We start from the raw sequence: 17436 nt of genomic DNA, 5'->3' as shown, positions 1-17436 counted from the left end.
TACAGAAACAAAGGTTGGCTCAAGACTTTTGGACGTTATTGTAAATCCAATTAATGGCTGCAAGAGAAATTAGGAACAGGAAAAGGAAAGAGTTGTATGGATGTATTTTGACCTCTGATGAATGTTCTAATCTTCGGCCATAACATAACTTAGCAATTTGCAACACCAAGCACAAGACTGTGCCTAATTACTCTGCTGGTTAATTTGTGTTAAAAAACAAACAAACCTAAAAACCTTTTTCTTTTAGATACTGGATGCTACATTGTTTTCTGTATGTCCATGGAAATATTTATACTGATATAAAAGAAAAAGAAATCTATTGTACAAGAGTTATAGGTCTAACACTGAGTGCTGGGCCATTTCCTCTAATATAACTTCTCTAATATCTCTGACAAACTACATAAGGACTCAAAACAGAACTCACAGAAGGAAGTAGTTGTTCTTTGTTTGGGTGTTTTTGTTGTTTTTTACTTAAAGTGAGAGTCACTTGATATGTTGTCAGTAGCAAGTTCATCAACAGGCAAGCATTCAATAAAGCTCAACAAGTTCAGAGACCAGCAGACAGAGTAGCATTAACTAAGGTGTCCTCTAGCCAGTAGCTCAGGAAGTCTGTCCCAGCTGACAGTGGGCAACAGCAGAGGTGAAGTTTGGACAGGAAACCAGTTAATCATTAGCAATTTGTAAAAGCAGTGGTAGTTAAGAAGAAAAAGACAGAACTGGGCCAGAAAATTATTATTATTAAAGAGTCAATTATTTACTTTTAATTCCAAATGAAATTCCAATGATAGCTCAACCATAAGACTCTTAGTTGGTGCATCGAGGGAAAGCCAAACATTTACATACAGTTACAAATCAGTTGCATATATACTTTCAGAATCGACCAAATTATGTGTTATTTATTTTAAAAGTGTTATTTCACACAGTATGTAAGGAAGACTTGGCAACTCGTAAAGCTTAGAAGAAATGAAGAAGAGACAAGAAAAAGTTTCACACGCTTGTATTTTTGTGGTGTTTATTTTGGAGGATAACACATAACACAAAGCAAAGAGACATTACACAATCAAAGGACTTTTCAGTGGATTGCTTCAGGCTAATAACTAGCTTTGGATCAGTTGAGACAGAGTTGCACTAATTACAAAAATCATAAAGCCACATTGGATATGATATTATCTGATAAAGCAGAACAAAATGAAATGATGAGCAGGCAGCTGGTTTAAAAAGTGCACTCGTCCAGCATTTTCATGATGCTATCGACCCAGGAGAGAGACGGATCCATACAGAGTGAATGACCTTTTTTGGTAATGAAGCTGAAACAAAGAAATGCTGCTGTTATTATCGGTTCTTTTTTCTTTTTTTACTAAAAAAGTACAAATAACAAAATTTTCCAAAGTGTTCTATTTCAAATGGAAAGTTTAGCATGAAAAAATGTCCTTATTTACATAACTTTCAGTTCAAAAATGTAACTTTGCATCATGTGCATAATTTTAATTTTTAATTGTACAAATATGCTGTTACAATGGTCATACTGCGCATTTTTCATTACAGTAATTTCAGCCATTGTGTTAAACATTATGACAAGAAATAAACCCAGATTTCTTCACTTACATGACGGCAGGCTTTGGGCATCGGTGATCAATCATGTAATACGACTCCACAAGGCTTGGTCTAATTCTTCTTGGGTAAAACTTGAAGCAGCAGTTGTCGGGACCATTTCCAGCTGAGTAAAGAGCATTAAGATCAGACAGTAAAAAAAAAAAAAACATACTGACGACCATGAGTGCTACCCCTCATCTTCCTAGTAAATACACACATGGTTTACATTTCAAAATCCACCTCGCCTTGTTCTCAAGTTTTTGCATTCCCAACACTTTTAGGAAAACTTCTGACCTTGAGTTCAAGGTCACCGGGATTTAGACTTGCCTGATATTTTTAGTATCAGTTTGAAAATCCTTCACAAGTTATATCGTTCACAAACTTGGCTGCTGTTGCTGCCTACCTGTCTGGCAGGGTAGCACCAAAATGATGAGGAAGATTAGGAACATTTCTTTGTATTAAAATTTTTCGAAAGTGCTATATTTTAAAGGGAAGTTGGGGAAATTAACATGGAAAATATGTCTTTATTTACATAATTTTAAGTTCAGAAATCTGAACTTTGAATAAAGCCAGCTTCAAAATTCTATCTCAATAAATATGTACTTTATTTTTTCAAACAACTGCCTTCTAGTGTGTGCAACATATGATGAAAGCAAAGTATCCAAACACGTAAAAACTGATCAGAATATGAAAACAAACAAGTTTTTTCATTTATTGATCACTTCCAGATCAGACAGAGGTGCAGTGGTGATGCAACCTGACCTTTTATTTTGTTTAGAACCGGCACTGAAGTAATGAAAATATTAATGATGTGAGGATTCTGAGCAATGTGCAATAATTGATTAGTGCTGGTACAAAAGAATTCACAAACTATTCATCCATATCGTGAAATCAGCACCCTTACTAGATCTCTTATGTCGAAAACTTTGGTAAGGAAAGTTCAGTTGCCGTTTCACTCTATCACAAGGATGTGCAGAGCGTCTGTGAGAAACCTTCTCTGACGGTGTGTTGACTCTTGGGAGCTTCACTACAGGAGAAGTAGTTGCCGTTGTCTCATCCAGGTCTTCTAAGGGTTGAAATACAGGACAAAACTATTTAGCTGTATACAAAGAAAATAATGCAAAAAAAAAAAAAACAACCCACCCCAAAAAACAACTTTCTTGTTTTTAACAATTCACAAAGATTCAGGTAGCTTTGGCTAGTGTTTTAATGATAATAAATCATTTTAAAAACTGCATTTTATATTCACATTCTTCGTTTATGATGGGGAAAATACTTGTTAAAGCCAACTTAAAAATTCTACCACAATAAATATGTACTTATTTATATAAAAACTCAGTAGACAAACCTTCATAATATAACACATAAATGGGTATTTTATATAATTTCCCTCCAGCAGAATGTGTGAAGGTGCCACTTCAACACAGGCCTTCTGCTGGACTAACTCACTGTTACCAGGAAGATATTCTGCTTGGTTAGGAGCATTCAGTTGTTGTGTACCTCTAACATCAGGAGCTGCAGAGCTGCTGTGAGAAACTGTCTCTGAGGGTGTGGTGACTCCTGGGACCTTCAGCTCCACTACAGGAGAAGTAGTTGCCGTTGTCTCATCCAGGTCTTCTAAGGGTTGAAATACAAGACAGCAGTGTTTAATTGGGTGGACTTTCAAACATATACTAAAATGTCTAAAAACACTATAGGCCCTCCAACACATGGTATATTCCAGGAAAGGTGACACCATTTTCTATAGAACTAAATAGTCAGTAGTTAGTGGTTTGGTACATGTTGATCTCCAGAGTCTTGAATGCTCTGGAGTCTAGAGCACTCTTGTGTAGAGTCTTAATTCTGGTTTGAGCAGGGATGAAAGCAGAAAGGAAGCTTACTTTTTAAGCTTGTGTTGGTGGAGTTGGTTTTATTATCAGGGATGTAGACTGCTGGTACACTTGATATCCAGTTTATGTCAGGTGGAGGCTGAATACAAAACCCTCTCAGCAGGATTTCCTCATCAGAGATGCTCGTGCTTCTTCTCTGCACAAACACTGGAGATGAAAAGACATCACCTCAAAACGATCATTATATTTGAAATATGATATATTATAGGAGGAATAATTTTACATGAACATTTTCTATTTAAAACACCAAAAGCAAAGCTCTTACCTGGAACAAGATGCGGAGGTAAAAAGAAAGCAATCCACATGATGTTCAGTAGAGCTACGATAATATGAGTCCACTGCATGTTTCTGTGTGCTGCTATAGTGCACATGCACCTGGCACTGTGAGCACAGTAACAGATGGTGTGCAGTAAAGACATGCTGAAGGATACATCAGCAGCCCTCAGATATTTTAAAATAACTTCATCTCTCTCTGCGGCTGTTTGTGGGTTTCTAAATTGAGCAGTTTGTCATTTAACCACCAACAACCAACAGCACGTGATCATCAGAGTGTCTGGTCTTCAGAGCACAAAATGTACCATCAGTGCAATTAACCAGCTAACCGGGCTATGCGCTTACCTGCTGCTCTCTGGCAGGTAGCTCCATGCCCTCCTGGGTTTTAAATGCACCTTAGAACCACGGTCGCACTGCCACCTCTTGGTACGAAGATGTTACGACAGCTACAGTCCGGTTTAGAAACCAGGGCCCGTATCCCTAAAGAATCTTTGTGCAAAAAGTGGCTCCTAGCAGCCAAATTCTAAGAAAATTCTCAGAGTCATGACATTTTCTTAGAATTTCCCCTAAAAGTGACACGACAATCCCAGTTAATATAAAAGCTATTCCTCAAGATTCCTAGCGCTTAAAAGGGCTCCTAAGGCAAGATCTGCTAAGAGCAGGGAAGAGGACTTTTCGTGGCTTAGGAGTTCCCCTAAGCAGCTGCACAAAATGACCAACAGAAGAGGCAGAGATGTCCTGCAAACACTGGATGACAGGGAATTATTGAGACGCTACAGATTGGATCGTGCAGGAATCATGTTTGTGGTGGATCTCCTTAGCGTTGTGGCGTCGAGTTGGTGAAGTAATTGCATCTCTATTACACCGGAGACGAAAGTAATCACAACCCTGAGGTATTTGGCAACCAGGAAAATGCAACAATGCAGCAGTGATGACTTGGGTCTGTCCCAATCCTCTGTCAGCAGAGTCATCACCCAAACACTGACAGCTTTGTCACAACCTAATATTGTGACACATTTTGTTTCATTCCCGCTGGATGCCCGCACTTTACACACACATAAAAGGGCATTTATGGACATTGCAGGATTCCCTGGCGTTGTGGGTGTAATTGATGGAACACATGTGAGAATAATTGCACCATCAGAGGATGAGGCTGTCTTTGTTAACAGGAGGAATTTCCACAGCATCAATGTGCAAATAGTCTTCAATGCAGCCTGTAAGATTTTGGACATTGTGGCTAAACGGCCAGGCTCCACACATGATGCGAGAATGCTCTCCGAGAGTGGCATCAGACAGCTTTTTGAGAGACGCTATGTGCCAGCTAATTGCCACTTGTTAGGGGACAGTGGCTACCCATGCAAACCATGGCTCCTTACACCTTACCTCCAGCCACGCCAAGGGCCCCAACTAAACTATAACAGGTAAGCCAAACAATACAAAAATCATGGAAATGAAATGCAAGCAATATGTTAGAGCATCCAAGTAGTGCAATATTTCCATCAAATAATTAAAGGTCTCTGTATTCTATTGTAGGGCCCACAAGACAAGAGCAGTGGTGGAGCGTGGCATAGGCCAGCTTAAGAGGCGCTTTCATGTTCTCCACGGAGAGGTGCGGCTGAGGCCTGAAAAAGTCAGCAAAGTCATCATAGCCTGTGCAATATTACACAATATTTGCAAGGTTAGACAGATTGCAGAACCTCTGGAGGATGGCGATGAGGATGGTGGTGAAGAAGATATTTACATTCCACAGGGGAACCTAGCCCAGAGTGGACTGCCTTACAGGGCAAACTTCACAAATTTACATTTCAGGCAAGCTGTAGCCCCATATCTTTTGAGAACTTGTGATGGTATTAAGAACTACCACAGTTTTACTGCACATCACCTGCAATTGTTAAATGCAAGACACAGAACACAATCTGTAAATGGTTTATTTTTTAGGTGTTCAATTTTAAGGCGGTAGTACTCCTCCTGAAGGGAGAGGACTTTTTTTTGTTGTTCAAACACATCAATTGTGAGTTGCAATCTGCTCTCCTGCAGGGATGCTGACGGAGCAGGTGCTGCGGATGGGAATGGTGTTTGATCCGCCGGGCTATCCTGATATTGTGTCCCAGGCGCGCCTCTTGCCTTGGCTAGTGACAGTTGGGCCAAATTTTCCTCGTAACATACCTTTATGTTCGTTCACCAACTGGGCCAGCAACAAACCTTGCTCCTCAGTCCAGTTCGGCTTGCGAGTCCTTTTTTTCCCTCCATTTTCTGTGTTTGTAGGATATTTGTTAACAAGCCTTTATAAATAGACCAGCCAGCAATCACAGACATTGATAAAAGCTGAGCCATGTTACCCTCGTTAAGACCGCACTGGACTTGTAACGTTGTGATTTCCACTTCATTAAGGACAGCCCCTTGAGATAGGCCATCTTGTTTTCAATGGGATCCATATGGGAGTGAAAGTACAAAATATGCCAGCTAGGATATTAATATGAGCAAATAAGACACGAATCATTATTTGAACAGGGTGTAATGAGTTTAAGTTTTCACATATTTTAGATTCTAATGTTAGGCTATAACCCCTATAGCTTACTATTCATTTTCCAGATATTTTCTTGAATGTGAAATATTATTTACAATTACAGTCAGCATAAGATTAGAGTGTATAATTATGTTTATTGATTTGAGGGTACATCCTTTGCTCGTTATCACCAAAAGCTCATTTCCATCAAACTTGTAGGATCAACCAATCACGGCTTTTGAAATGATGACTCATACCTAGCAACGGGGTCAACCACACCTCCTCACTAAGATAGGATTTCCCATCCATTCCTTGCTCAGAGTTCACTGAAAATGTTCTGGAATCACTTCTAAGCTAAAACTCCTGGCAAGGAGCTCTCTGAGAGGATTCTCAGAATCTTTAGGGATACGGGCCCAGATCTCCAGTTGAGATTATTTATTTAGGACATTTTTAAATGAAAACATTTACATTAACAGTAAAACAATAAAGCTATAAATGAATTGTGATCACATATTAATATAGATGACAGTAAAAGTCGAAAAAGGGGGTTGAAAAAATCCAAATGGACTCTTTCTCTGTAGAACATTCATATGTTAATTTTTTAAGCACTAACCACTGATAGTTTGTAAGCAGATGGCATATGGCAGGACTTTTGAAGATTTATGATTATTATTTATTTAGTATTTTCTAAACGTATTAAAAAGCACTTAAAGTGATTAAGAAACATTCATAGAGTTCCTTATCTATCACACGAACACTGTATAGTACAAGAGTGTATATCTTATCTACCATTAAATGAGGCGTTGTTGTAGCTCAGAGGGGAGAGCAGGTCATCTACTGTTTAAAAAAAAACCTGTTTCAGTCTGCATGCCCAAACTCCACATTTCTCTCCGATGTGTTAATTAGAATGTGAATATTAGCTAGAACACACTTTGGCAATGAATGAGTGTGAATGAGGTAAATTGTGTAAAGTGCTAAACCAGAGTAGAAAAGTAGAAAAATTCTTTTACAGCACTTTGGTCAACAGCTGTTATTTTTACATGTGCTATAGAAATACATTTGACAATATTTGATGACCTGCTCTACTTTCAAGGAAATAAAGAATCCATAATGTATATAAAAAAGTATTAATATCCATTTTCTTAACAACATATTCAGCCATGGTGGGAGTGGACCATAACCCAGCAAGAACAAGGATAGCTGCAGTGGACAGTTGCCATCACAAAGCTTCAATAACAATTTGCAGAGTAAAATTTGTAGAGTAATTATGAAATTTCAAGTTTGGCCTGATGATGGCAGTGTTTTTTCACTTCCACACTGCCAAAAGCCAGTCACTGTTACACAGAAGTGTGTGTTAGTCTTATTGTCGTTTGAATAACACATTTAGCACAGAACAGCTCTTTAGCTGTTGTACAAGTGTAGTGTCACGGTCATGGCCACACCACATGTGCTAATCATTAAAACCTTTGTATTACCCACAATTGTTTGTGGATCAACTTCAGACTTCACAACAACAAAATAGTTTGCCTTGTGGGAAATGTGTAACTAGGATGACTAAGCACTGACCTTGACCATCATTGTTAGAATCCAAGGTAAAAGTTGATCTTGGAAAAATATAAAAATATATCAAGAAACCATGTTGTTGTGCTTTCTGAGTGCACTTGTTAATTTTAAAGTGGTCCTGAGCTTCAGTTCTCCAGGCTTTTTTTTTTTAAGTTTTCCTTTCACCACTTTGTCATTTATTTCAGTCCAGTCATTGTACCTTCCATTTTCAGAAAAATGTTTTCATGTTTGTTAAGTCACCTGATGCCCACTGATTCCCAAGGAGCTTTTTGTCAAATCTTAGCATTTCTTTATATGGTGAATAGTGTGTCCCCCCCCCCCCCCCCCAAAACAATAAAGAAACTGGACGGCAAGCATAAAAAAACAGTCTACAGAAGATAAACAGAATCTGAAAGTGTTAAGAAATAGAAAAAATCCAGTAAAAACTTGGCAAAGAAGGTCTGAGTGCTGCATCTGCACCCTCGATTCATCTAGCTGTGAGTGGCTCACTCACATGCTGGGCCATCTGACCTCAGGAAATCCCATGATAGGGTGGGGCTAGGTATCATGATAAGCTCAACTGAAACCTTGGCTGATTGTAAGCTACACCCGTTTTCACACCTTGGCTCGTGTGATTAGGTAGAGGATCATTAGGGGGCATTATGTTTATATGTTTCATATGTTGTTTGTTTAATTTAAGACAAAAAAAAATTAAATGAATGAGAGGTAAAACTTGAGGGGGTAGGGACAAATAAGTAAATACTTCAGCCTACTCCTTTTCAAACAAATAATGGAATGATATTTTGTAATGATTGTGAAGGCACATGTTTGAAATGTTTGAAATAAAAATGAACTGAACTGAACTGAATTAGGGGGTTGATTTTCCCTCTCCGGGGGACACTCCCACAGGGCTTAAATCTGGGACTGTCCACCATTTGACCCTAGAACTGAAGAAGCTTCTCGGATGAGAGGCGGAAACATCTTCAAGGAAACTTACAGAAGTCCAGATGCTTTTCTTTCCAAGCTCCTTAGACTACGATGACCTGGATGACTGAGAACCTTTACAGAGAGATATAGGTCAAAGGTCAGGCACTGGTATAAAAGCAGGCTGATGTCAGCATGTTGTAATAAAAAGCATTTAAAAATCTCAAAATGTTTGTGTAGCTCTTGTCCTTCGAGGGCAGTTGTGCATTCTGAGTGCTCTTGTTATTTTTAAAGTGGTCTTGAGCTTCAGTTCTCCAGGCTTTCTCAAGACATGAACCACTTTTGTGTACAAATAACAGACAACTTAGCAAAGAACCTATTTTAAATTGTATCTTTATTATTAGAAGCCTGTCACAAAACAAACGTTTGTTCTTATTATTTTAATTACTTATTTTAATTACTTTAATTACTTAATTTTAACTACAACAAATGCAAAGGGCAACAACACAATTTGACAGGAAAAAAAATCTGCATTTTATGCCCACTGATTCCCGAGGAGCTACTAGTCAAAGCTTAGCATTTCTTGATATGGTGAGTAGTGTGTTCTGAAAAAAAAGAATGAAAATGGACAAGAACAAAACAAAAATCGAAAAGCATAAAAAAAACTTGATACAGAAGATCTGAGTGCTGCATCTGCACCTTCGATTCATCTACTGCATCATCAGAAATGATCTGAGTGAAGCCATCAAGAAGCCATTCTTAAGAAAAGGAAAGTAGGAGAAAAGCTGAGGTATGACAAATTACACAAGAGCTAGAGTATCAGTATTAAAAGGCCTCATGGAGTTATGAATGCAAATTGGAAATGTTTTATTTAAATTAAGTCAGTATGTACAGAGTCAGGTCAGGAGAGAGGTACAATAATGTGCTTTTACAGACATCTGGGAAACATGGTGGGGCTTCTGTCCTGGTTTGAGGCTTTGTTTCATTTCACAGGAGTACGCTTTGACAATAAACTGGACTGGGTTAAAAACACTACTGCACTCTACAGGAGTAAAGAATCAGCTGAGAGTAACTCCATCTATACATTACCATGTGGAAAGTGTTTAATTGGCAAGTGGCTTCAATTTTCACAATGATCCCAGACACACTGCCAATGCAGTGTAAGTGCACCTGGATACAAAATTACACAATAAAACACCATAAGGCATGAAATGGCCTCCTCAGAGTTCAGACCCGGTAATATAGATCAAGCAAGTCAGTTTAGGCTCAGTGTAAATCAGGAAAAACTGTTTAAATTTAGATACTGGATGCTACTGTCATGGTCCTCCAGTCCTCTCTGGTGTTGTGTTTTCGTTGTTCCTCCTTCCTCTTCACTCCTTCTCGCCAGTGCGGCTCATGGTCCCCGCCTTGATCCTCCGCTCCTGGTCGCAATTACTCACCTGCCTTTCATCACTTGTGATTGGTCCTGGCACTTTAGGAGGAACATCCTTCAATTGGTTCAGGAGTATGAAAGGAATCAAGCAAACTAGTGGATTAGAATAACCATCTCCATTTCAACCAAAGATGCAGACAAAGCAGACTTGTTCCCAAGAGTTTGCACTAGTGATGGCCAAATGAAGCTTTCCGAAGCACTGAAGCTTGTATTGAAAAACGGTTCATTACTCGAAGCTTTTCAACACAGTCCTCTCCGGTGACATCTGGTGGTGAAAATTTTGAAGAGCAGCTTGAATCTGCAAAATAAAACGGACTGCTCAATTATCACTGCTCACTCAAGAGTGGAGTTCTCTCTGATATTGGGCCACCGTTCCGTTGCTTTGAACATGTAATTGGTTTTGTTTTCTCGATTGGGGGGCTGAAAAAAATGTAATGCGTATCTGCGTAATACATTTTGATCAATAAACTTTCCCTATTTAAACATGCACTATGGTGGCCTTTCTTTGCTCATAACTCCTTGATGTTGGTAAATACAATAAGTGAGCAATATATATAATATACATATGAGAATGCACAGCACATTATGGAGTATGCCCCTGCTGTGAAGTCCTGCCTCCATCTACTTGTCGTTTAATCACTGGACAGCTGGACAGGTTCATACAAAATATTAGATTAGGCCAATTGTCCTATACATATTTTTGACCTAGGGGTGGGATTGATTGTGAACTGGAAAGGGAAAATGCTTAGGAAGCTGAGTAGGGCTGCATCGTCACTGATTTGTAGAATCATTTTGATTCGATACAGGATCCGATTCAATTTGATTGGAATCTGGAAAGTTTTGCCTCAGTCAGAAATATTACAAGTCTGATCATTTAACAGTATATATCCATAATTTCGTATCTATTAAAAGAAAGCTGACACATGTGAGACTTAATTAGAGATGTAAACAGAGAGTTATGAAACCTGCAGCTGCAGAAGCCAGCGAAAAAAAAGAGGCAAACACAGCGCGGACCCGCCGACACATCAAAATCTGACTCTGACGGGTCGGGTCCGCGCTCTGTGTTCACGTTTGTATGCAGAATCCGTAAACCTGCTCCCAGTTACTGTTTTAGCTGCATGGTGTTTGACGACATGTTTGTGAGGTTTAACCTGAGATGCTGGCGTTTCAGGCATAATAACGTTAATTTACAAATCGACAAGGGATTTTAATGAATCAATATCACTTTATTCAATTTAGCATGGATTGTAATCAGAAAGGCGATAATCAAAACCCACCCCTAATCAAGAACTTGCAAAGTAAAAACATGATCAATGTAAGGTAGCCCTTTTGTTATTTACAGTTAACAAGAGGATTAGTGTTACTGTGCGCTGGCTGAGTCTGTTTCTTTTCTTAGAAATAGTTTCTCCTGCCCTGAAGAAAATCCACTTGCATGGAACAGAAGAGGCTGTGGAGTGCAGGAACTACACTGCAAGTTGGTAGATATGCAGGTATTCCTGGGTCCTGCAGACTATCACCTAAAAACAATAAACAAAATGATTTTCTAAACTGTGTAGCAATGTCATGTACGTATAGTGTCAAATACATTTTTGTAGTCTTCATCAGCTTTAATTCACATGGAAGTGTTCCTAAAGTCATATGCTGTAATGATATTTACATTATGAAAACATGATTTTGGACATTTCAAGTTTTTCACTTCGGCAGATAAAATGAATTGAGCAAAATCAACTCAAAATATTCCCACACGCCAGAACGTCCTCTCTTCCTCGCTGGCTCCATATCTGTCAGTGGAATGATCACCTCGTCGCTATCTGTCACCATCAACACACTCCACGAATCCCGTGGATGATTCACTTCCTTATATCTGTTTGAATCAGGTACCGAAGCAGTTACGTGCGTAATGAAGCTTCGGACGTCACTGGTCACGTGACTTTTGCCAAACGAAGCAAGCCTCGACACAGTGCTTCTGAACCAGTGTGTTGTTTTTTTCGACACACGCTCCGGAGCGTCAGCTTCAAGCGGGCCATCACTACTATAGACTTTATCAAAGTAGATGTCTTTCTGAAAGTGCTGTAACTAAGTTTAAGAATATAATCCACCCACTGTTATCATCTTCAATGCCCTGTACCAACATAGAGCAGAGCAGCTATCTGATTGCTACCCCCAATTTCACCTCCTCACTACATACGACTCTGGATACTGTAGCTCCTGTGAAAACTAAGGTCTCTAATCAGAAGTACCTGACTCCGTGGTATAATTCTCAAACACGTAGCCTAAAGCAGATGACTCGTAAGCTGGAGAGGAAATGGCGTGTCACAAATTTAGAGGATCATCATTTAGCCTGGAGAAATAGTTTGCTGCTTTATAAGAAAGCCCTCCGCAAAGCCAGAACATCTTACTATTCGTCACTGATTGAGGAAATAAGAATAACTCCCGGTTTCTCTTCAGCACTGTAGCCAGGCTGACAAAAAGTCAGAGCTCTTTTGAGCCAACCATCCCTTTAACGTTAACTAGTAATGACTTCATGAACTTCTTCACAAATAAAATTTTTATCATTAGAGAAAAAATTACCAATAATCATCCCACAGATGTAATATCTACAGCTACTCTTAGTACCATTGATGTTATATTAGACTCTTTTTCTCCAATTGATCTTTCTGAGTTAACTTCAATAATTACTTCCTCCAAACCATCAACGTGTCTTTTAGACCCTGTTAGGTATTTTAGTACCATGGGAGCATTTACTGGATATTGTTTTATAGTGACATTATACAGGAAAACTCTGTCATTCAATAAGGCCCCTTTGTTTTAGTTATTTTTCTCTTTGACCCAAGAATTGATGTGTGAGAATCACAGGCTGGTACAAGGTTGAAATACCACAGAGATCACTCCCTCAGCTACATTAGTTTCTAAATCTCTTAGGAGACGCCTGTTGAAGGCCAGATGGTTTGTTTCAGAATTCACTAATGAAAGAACTCTTTATTTCGTGCCTTGAAAATATGTCGCTGAGATAATCACCATTGTAGCTGAACTGATAAACTATACAAAGGGTGCTTCTTCACCCAAGGGCAGGAAGACGCTCCCTTATCTTGGCCTGTACTGGTTTAAACTGATAATCTGCTGTCTCATGAATTTTACCCTCTATATAAACTGTTGTACTTGTGAATAAAGTTGAGTCAATTTGGGAAGACAACCTGAAGCAGTCTCTGTTTTCTTGTTCTCCCAAGCTGCTCCCGAGCTCGTACTAACACGCTGAATGGCATGCTTGAATATTACTTGAGAATATATTTGACTGTGTTACAGACTAAGGGACATTCTCTGCTGATAGGTGAAGGTACATTCTCTGCTGATAGACGTCCACGCCTCGGAGGAAGCCGATCTGAATAATCAAGATGGCGCCAGTATGTTCGGCTCGCCGTCACTCCACCTGTTTTCTGGTTTTCTGTTTGCTGTTCATTGCCTTAACTGTGGAAATTAACTCGCTCCGGACTTATGACCGAAAAACTCTTTTTATCATCCGAGACTCAGCAGTGACAGCACCTTTGTCCTTTGTTTTTGATGGGCAAACAAGCAGTGCGCCTCCACCACTCGATGGCATTCCGCCTTACCTACGTTGTACCTGGCTCCTCCCTCCCAAGCTACACCGGAGAAAACGCTGGAGAAGACGAGGGAAGCGAAGTGGTCTCCTGGCTCGTACAAAGGCATTCCTGTCACTTTCTTGCCTGGCTGATCCTCTCCTTGTACAAATGGGTTTCTGCTACTCTGCCACTGTGAGAGGCTCACTCCAACCCAGAGGACCCTGGGTGCGCACTGTCTCTCCAACTCCGCCTGGTGCTGCTCCTGTTTCACCGGTGGGCCCGCTTCTCGGCCCGCGCTTCCTTCAGTCGTCTGGTTCACTCCTCACCATGCCAGCGGTGGCGTCCTCCTCAGGTGAGCGACTCTCTTCCACCTCCGGCCCGAGCCTGATGCCTGCTCCTCTCCTGCGTGACTCTCAAAGTACGTCGCTGGTTGCTTCTGTTCCGGGTGTTGGGTCATCGGCTCCTCTCCAGCCACGGATCCGCAGACTTGGTATCGTTATTTCAAACCTCCGCCCACTCAGCCGCACATCAACCCCGATGACAGCTACTGATCTCACCTTATCTATGGCTTTGATCAACACTCGATCTCTCTCCAATAAGACGTTTCTACTCAAGGATTTCTTCTCTTCTCATGAACTGGATTTTATGTTCCTGACTGAGACCTGGCTACATGCTGGTGAGACTGTGGCTTTCTCTGAGCTTCTTCCTCCAGGCTGTTGTTTTTTCAACTCTCCCAGGTCTTCTGGTAAAGGTGGAGGCCTTGCCTGTGTTTTTAAATCAGTTTATGACTGTCATCAGATTTCATCTTTCTCCTTTTCCAGCTTTGAACTGCAGCTTTTTTAATTGAACTCATCTACTCCATTACTGTGTGCAGTAGTGTACCGTCCTCCCAAATTCAACAAGGACTTTATCAGTGAGTTTGGGGAATTCTTATCAGGACTTTCAGTAGATTTTGATCATTTTCTTATTGTTGGCGATCTGAACATCCATGTGTGTTGTCCATCTAAACCTCTGGTTAGAGACTTTGTATCACTGCTGGACTCTTTTAACCTGACTCAGTGTGTGTCTGGCTCCACACATGAGAAAGGTCACACACTGGACCTCGTCATGTCTCACAGCCTGAGTATCCACGTCTCTGAAATCTGTGAGAGTGCGTGTATCTCTGATCACCTTCCTGTTCTGTTTTCTGCCACTGCACAATGTTCTGTTGCTGCAGTTAAAGCTCCTTCACGCCGCCACCGGATCATCAATACCCATGTACCATCCCAGTTCTCTGCTGCTTTCAACAACTCTGAGCTCTCCACGGTGGACTGGATTGACTCCCTGTGTGCAGAAGATTTAACTGCTCTTTTTAACTCAACATGCACTTCTATTCTGGACTCCATCGCTCCCCTAAAATCACTCCGTCCCAAAGCTCACGCTGAACCCTGGATTACAGACTCTGTTCGTGCTCTCAGGCGCTCCTGCAGGTGTGCTGAGAGAAAGTGGAAAAAGGACAAGCTGCAAATCTCCTTCAATATCCTGAGAGACTCTCTTTTAACTTATCAGAAAGCTGCTAAAGAGGCTAAGTCCTCCTACATATCTAACCTGGTCAGCAGTAATGTCCATAAACCTCAGACTCTGTTTCGTGTTTTAAACTCCATTGTTGATCCTCATACGTCCACCTGCCTCACACCTTCTGCCACCCTCTGCAATGACTTTTTATATTTCTTTGTTAATAAGATTTCCTCCCTGCAGTCTGTCATTCCACCTCCACTTTTCAACCCCCGTGTTTCTCCCTCGTGCCACTCTGCCTTTAACCAGTTTGAGCTAATCTCTCTTTCCCAGCTGCATGAAACGGTCTGCAAGGTCAAGTCTACCAACTGTTCCACTGACGCTATTCCCTCTCGTCTTCTGAAGCAGGTCCTGGACTCAGTTGGACCTGTCCTTCTGGTCCTGATCAATGCCTGTCTCAGCTCTGGTTGTTTCCCAACACTTTTTAAGCATGCAGTTGTTCAACCTCTTCTCAAAAAGCCTAATCTGGATCCATCTATACTCTCCAATTATAGGCCCATTTCCAATCTGCCCTTTCTGTCCAAAGTACTGGAACGAGTTGTCCTCAGGCAGCTCCAGTCGTTTTTAGACAACAACAGTCTCTATGAGAAGTTTCAGTCTGGTTTTAGAGCTCGTCACAGCACTGAAACCGCCTTACTGAGAGTTTTTAATGATTTGCTTTTAACTGTAGACTCTGGTTGTGCTGCAGTCCTAGTAACCTTAGACCTGACAGCAGCCTTCGACACTGTTGATCACAACATACTGTTATCCCGCCTAGAACACTGTGTCGGTCTGAATAGAATAGAATAGAATAGAAAGGTACTGTTTTAAAGTTTTTCCAGTCCTATCTGGATAACAGGAGTTTTTCTGTTCACCTCGGTGACCTGTCATCTCCCAGAGCTCCTTTAACTTGTGGTGTACCTCAGGGGTCCATTCTAGGCCCCCTGCTGTTTATTCTGTATTTGCTCCCTCTGGGCGATGTGCTGCGCAAACATAATGTGTCCTTCCACACCTTTGCTGATGACATTCAGATCTACCTCCCTCTGAGGTTAGACTGTAAGGACTCTCTGCAGCCGTTATTCTCCTGTTTGTCTGACATTAAGACTTGGATGGCTCTTAACTTTCTACATCTAAATGAAAGTAAAACTGAAGTCATTGTGTTTGGGCTTCCTAAAGACCCCAACCTTTCCTTTGATTTTATGGGACCCCTAACTTCCGAATGTACTTCCTCCATTAAGAGCCTCGGTGTTACTTTTGACAGTGCTTTTAAATTTGATAAACAAATCAGCTCCGTAGTCAAGGGATCTTTTTATCATCTACGGATTTTAGCTAAAGTCAAGTCCTACCTGTCCAGGAACGATCTAGAAAGGGTGGTCCATGCTTTTATTACTTCACGGCTGGACTACTGTAACTCCCTTTATGCTGGTTTAGATCGTTCCTGCCTGCATCGCCTTCAACTAGTGCAGAACGCTGCTGCTCGCATGCTGACCGGCTCCAAAAAGAGAGACCACATCACTCCGGTCCTCTGCTCTCTCCACTGGCTCACAGTTGCTTTTAGGATTGATTTTAAAATTTTACTGTTGGTTTTTAAGGTTCTGAACGGTACTGCACCTCCTTACCTGGCAGAGCTTCTTAGCATTTACCGCCCCAGGAGATCTTTGAGGTCAGCAGACCTGATGCTTTTAGATGTTCCCAGGTACAGACTAAAGACTAGGGGAGAGAGGGCTTTTGCTGTGGCTGCACCCAGACTGTGGAACAGTTTACCTCCTCACATCAGATTCTCCACAAGCCTTGGAACTTTTAAAATTGCTCTTAAAACTCACCTCTTCTCATTGGCTTTTAGCAAGGTTTAACTTATTGTTTTAATTTATTGTTTTATCAGTGAGGTGTTTTATGTACTTGTGTTTTATTGTATTTTATATTTGTATTTTATTGTACAGCACTTTGGTCAGCCTCGGTTGTTTTTAAATGTGCTTTATAAATAAACTTGACTTGACTTGACTTGATCCACGGATTAGGCCCTGGAAGCCGTTTCCTTCAGACCCCATTCCTACGAAACTGCTCAAAGAAGTCCTGCCATTAATTAATTCTTCAATCTTAAATATGATCAACCTATCTCTAATAATCGGCTATGTACCACAGGCCATCAAGCTGGCTGTAGTTAAA

At 40.7% G+C, this 17436-nt stretch overlaps 2 protein-coding genes across 2 annotated transcripts; one reads left to right on the top strand and one right to left on the bottom strand.

The window, feature by feature from the left end:
* Nucleotides 1-1414: 1414 nt before the first annotated feature.
* Nucleotides 1415-14194, bottom strand: LOC113011561 (uncharacterized). The gene is made up of 6 exons (XM_026151088.1): nucleotides 14064-14194; nucleotides 5958-6037; nucleotides 3474-3629; nucleotides 3094-3210; nucleotides 2498-2659; nucleotides 1415-1717 (listed from the first exon to the last, which is right to left on the bottom strand). Exons 1-6 carry the CDS (start codon nucleotides 14192-14194, stop codon nucleotides 1602-1604), a joined length of 762 nt encoding a protein of 253 aa, XP_026006873.1. The 3' UTR covers nucleotides 1415-1601.
* LOC113017347 (putative nuclease HARBI1) lies at nucleotides 4611-5964 on the top strand. The gene is made up of 2 exons (XM_026160505.1): nucleotides 4611-5176; nucleotides 5289-5964. The coding sequence occupies exons 1-2, from the start codon at nucleotides 4668-4670 to the stop codon at nucleotides 5713-5715; spliced, it is 936 nt and encodes a 311-aa protein (XP_026016290.1). The 5' UTR covers nucleotides 4611-4667; the 3' UTR covers nucleotides 5716-5964.
* Nucleotides 14195-17436: the final 3242 nt, after the last annotated feature.

The sequence above is a fragment of the Astatotilapia calliptera genome, chromosome 3 (genome assembly GCF_900246225.1).
Source record: "Astatotilapia calliptera chromosome 3, fAstCal1.2, whole genome shotgun sequence".
Lineage (NCBI taxonomy): Eukaryota > Metazoa > Chordata > Actinopteri > Cichliformes > Cichlidae > Astatotilapia > Astatotilapia calliptera.
Note: the sequence above shows the minus strand (reverse complement) of the source record. Positions and strands in the feature narration are given on the sequence as shown.

Excerpts from the sequence above, each read along its gene's own strand:
- LOC113017347 (XM_026160505.1), top strand. The coding sequence starts at position 4,668 with ATGCAACAATGCAGCAGTGATGACTTGGGTCTGTCCCAATCCTCTGTC. Across the intron at positions 5,177-5,288 it reads CCCCAACTAAACTATAACAG|GGCCCACAAGACAAGAGCAG; the intron begins GTAAGCCAAACA and ends ATTCTATTGTAG.
- LOC113011561 (XM_026151088.1), bottom strand. The coding sequence starts at position 14,194 with ATGACCCAACACCCGGAACAGAAGCAACCAGCGACGTACTTTGAGAGT. Across the intron at positions 6,038-14,063 it reads AGGACGCCACCGCTGGCATG|GCTTGTTAACAAATATCCTA; the intron begins GTGAGGAGTGAA and ends CTATTTATAAAG. Across the intron at positions 2,660-3,093 it reads TGCAGCTCCTGATGTTAGAG|AAGACCTGGATGAGACAACG; the intron begins GTACACAACAAC and ends TTCAACCCTTAG.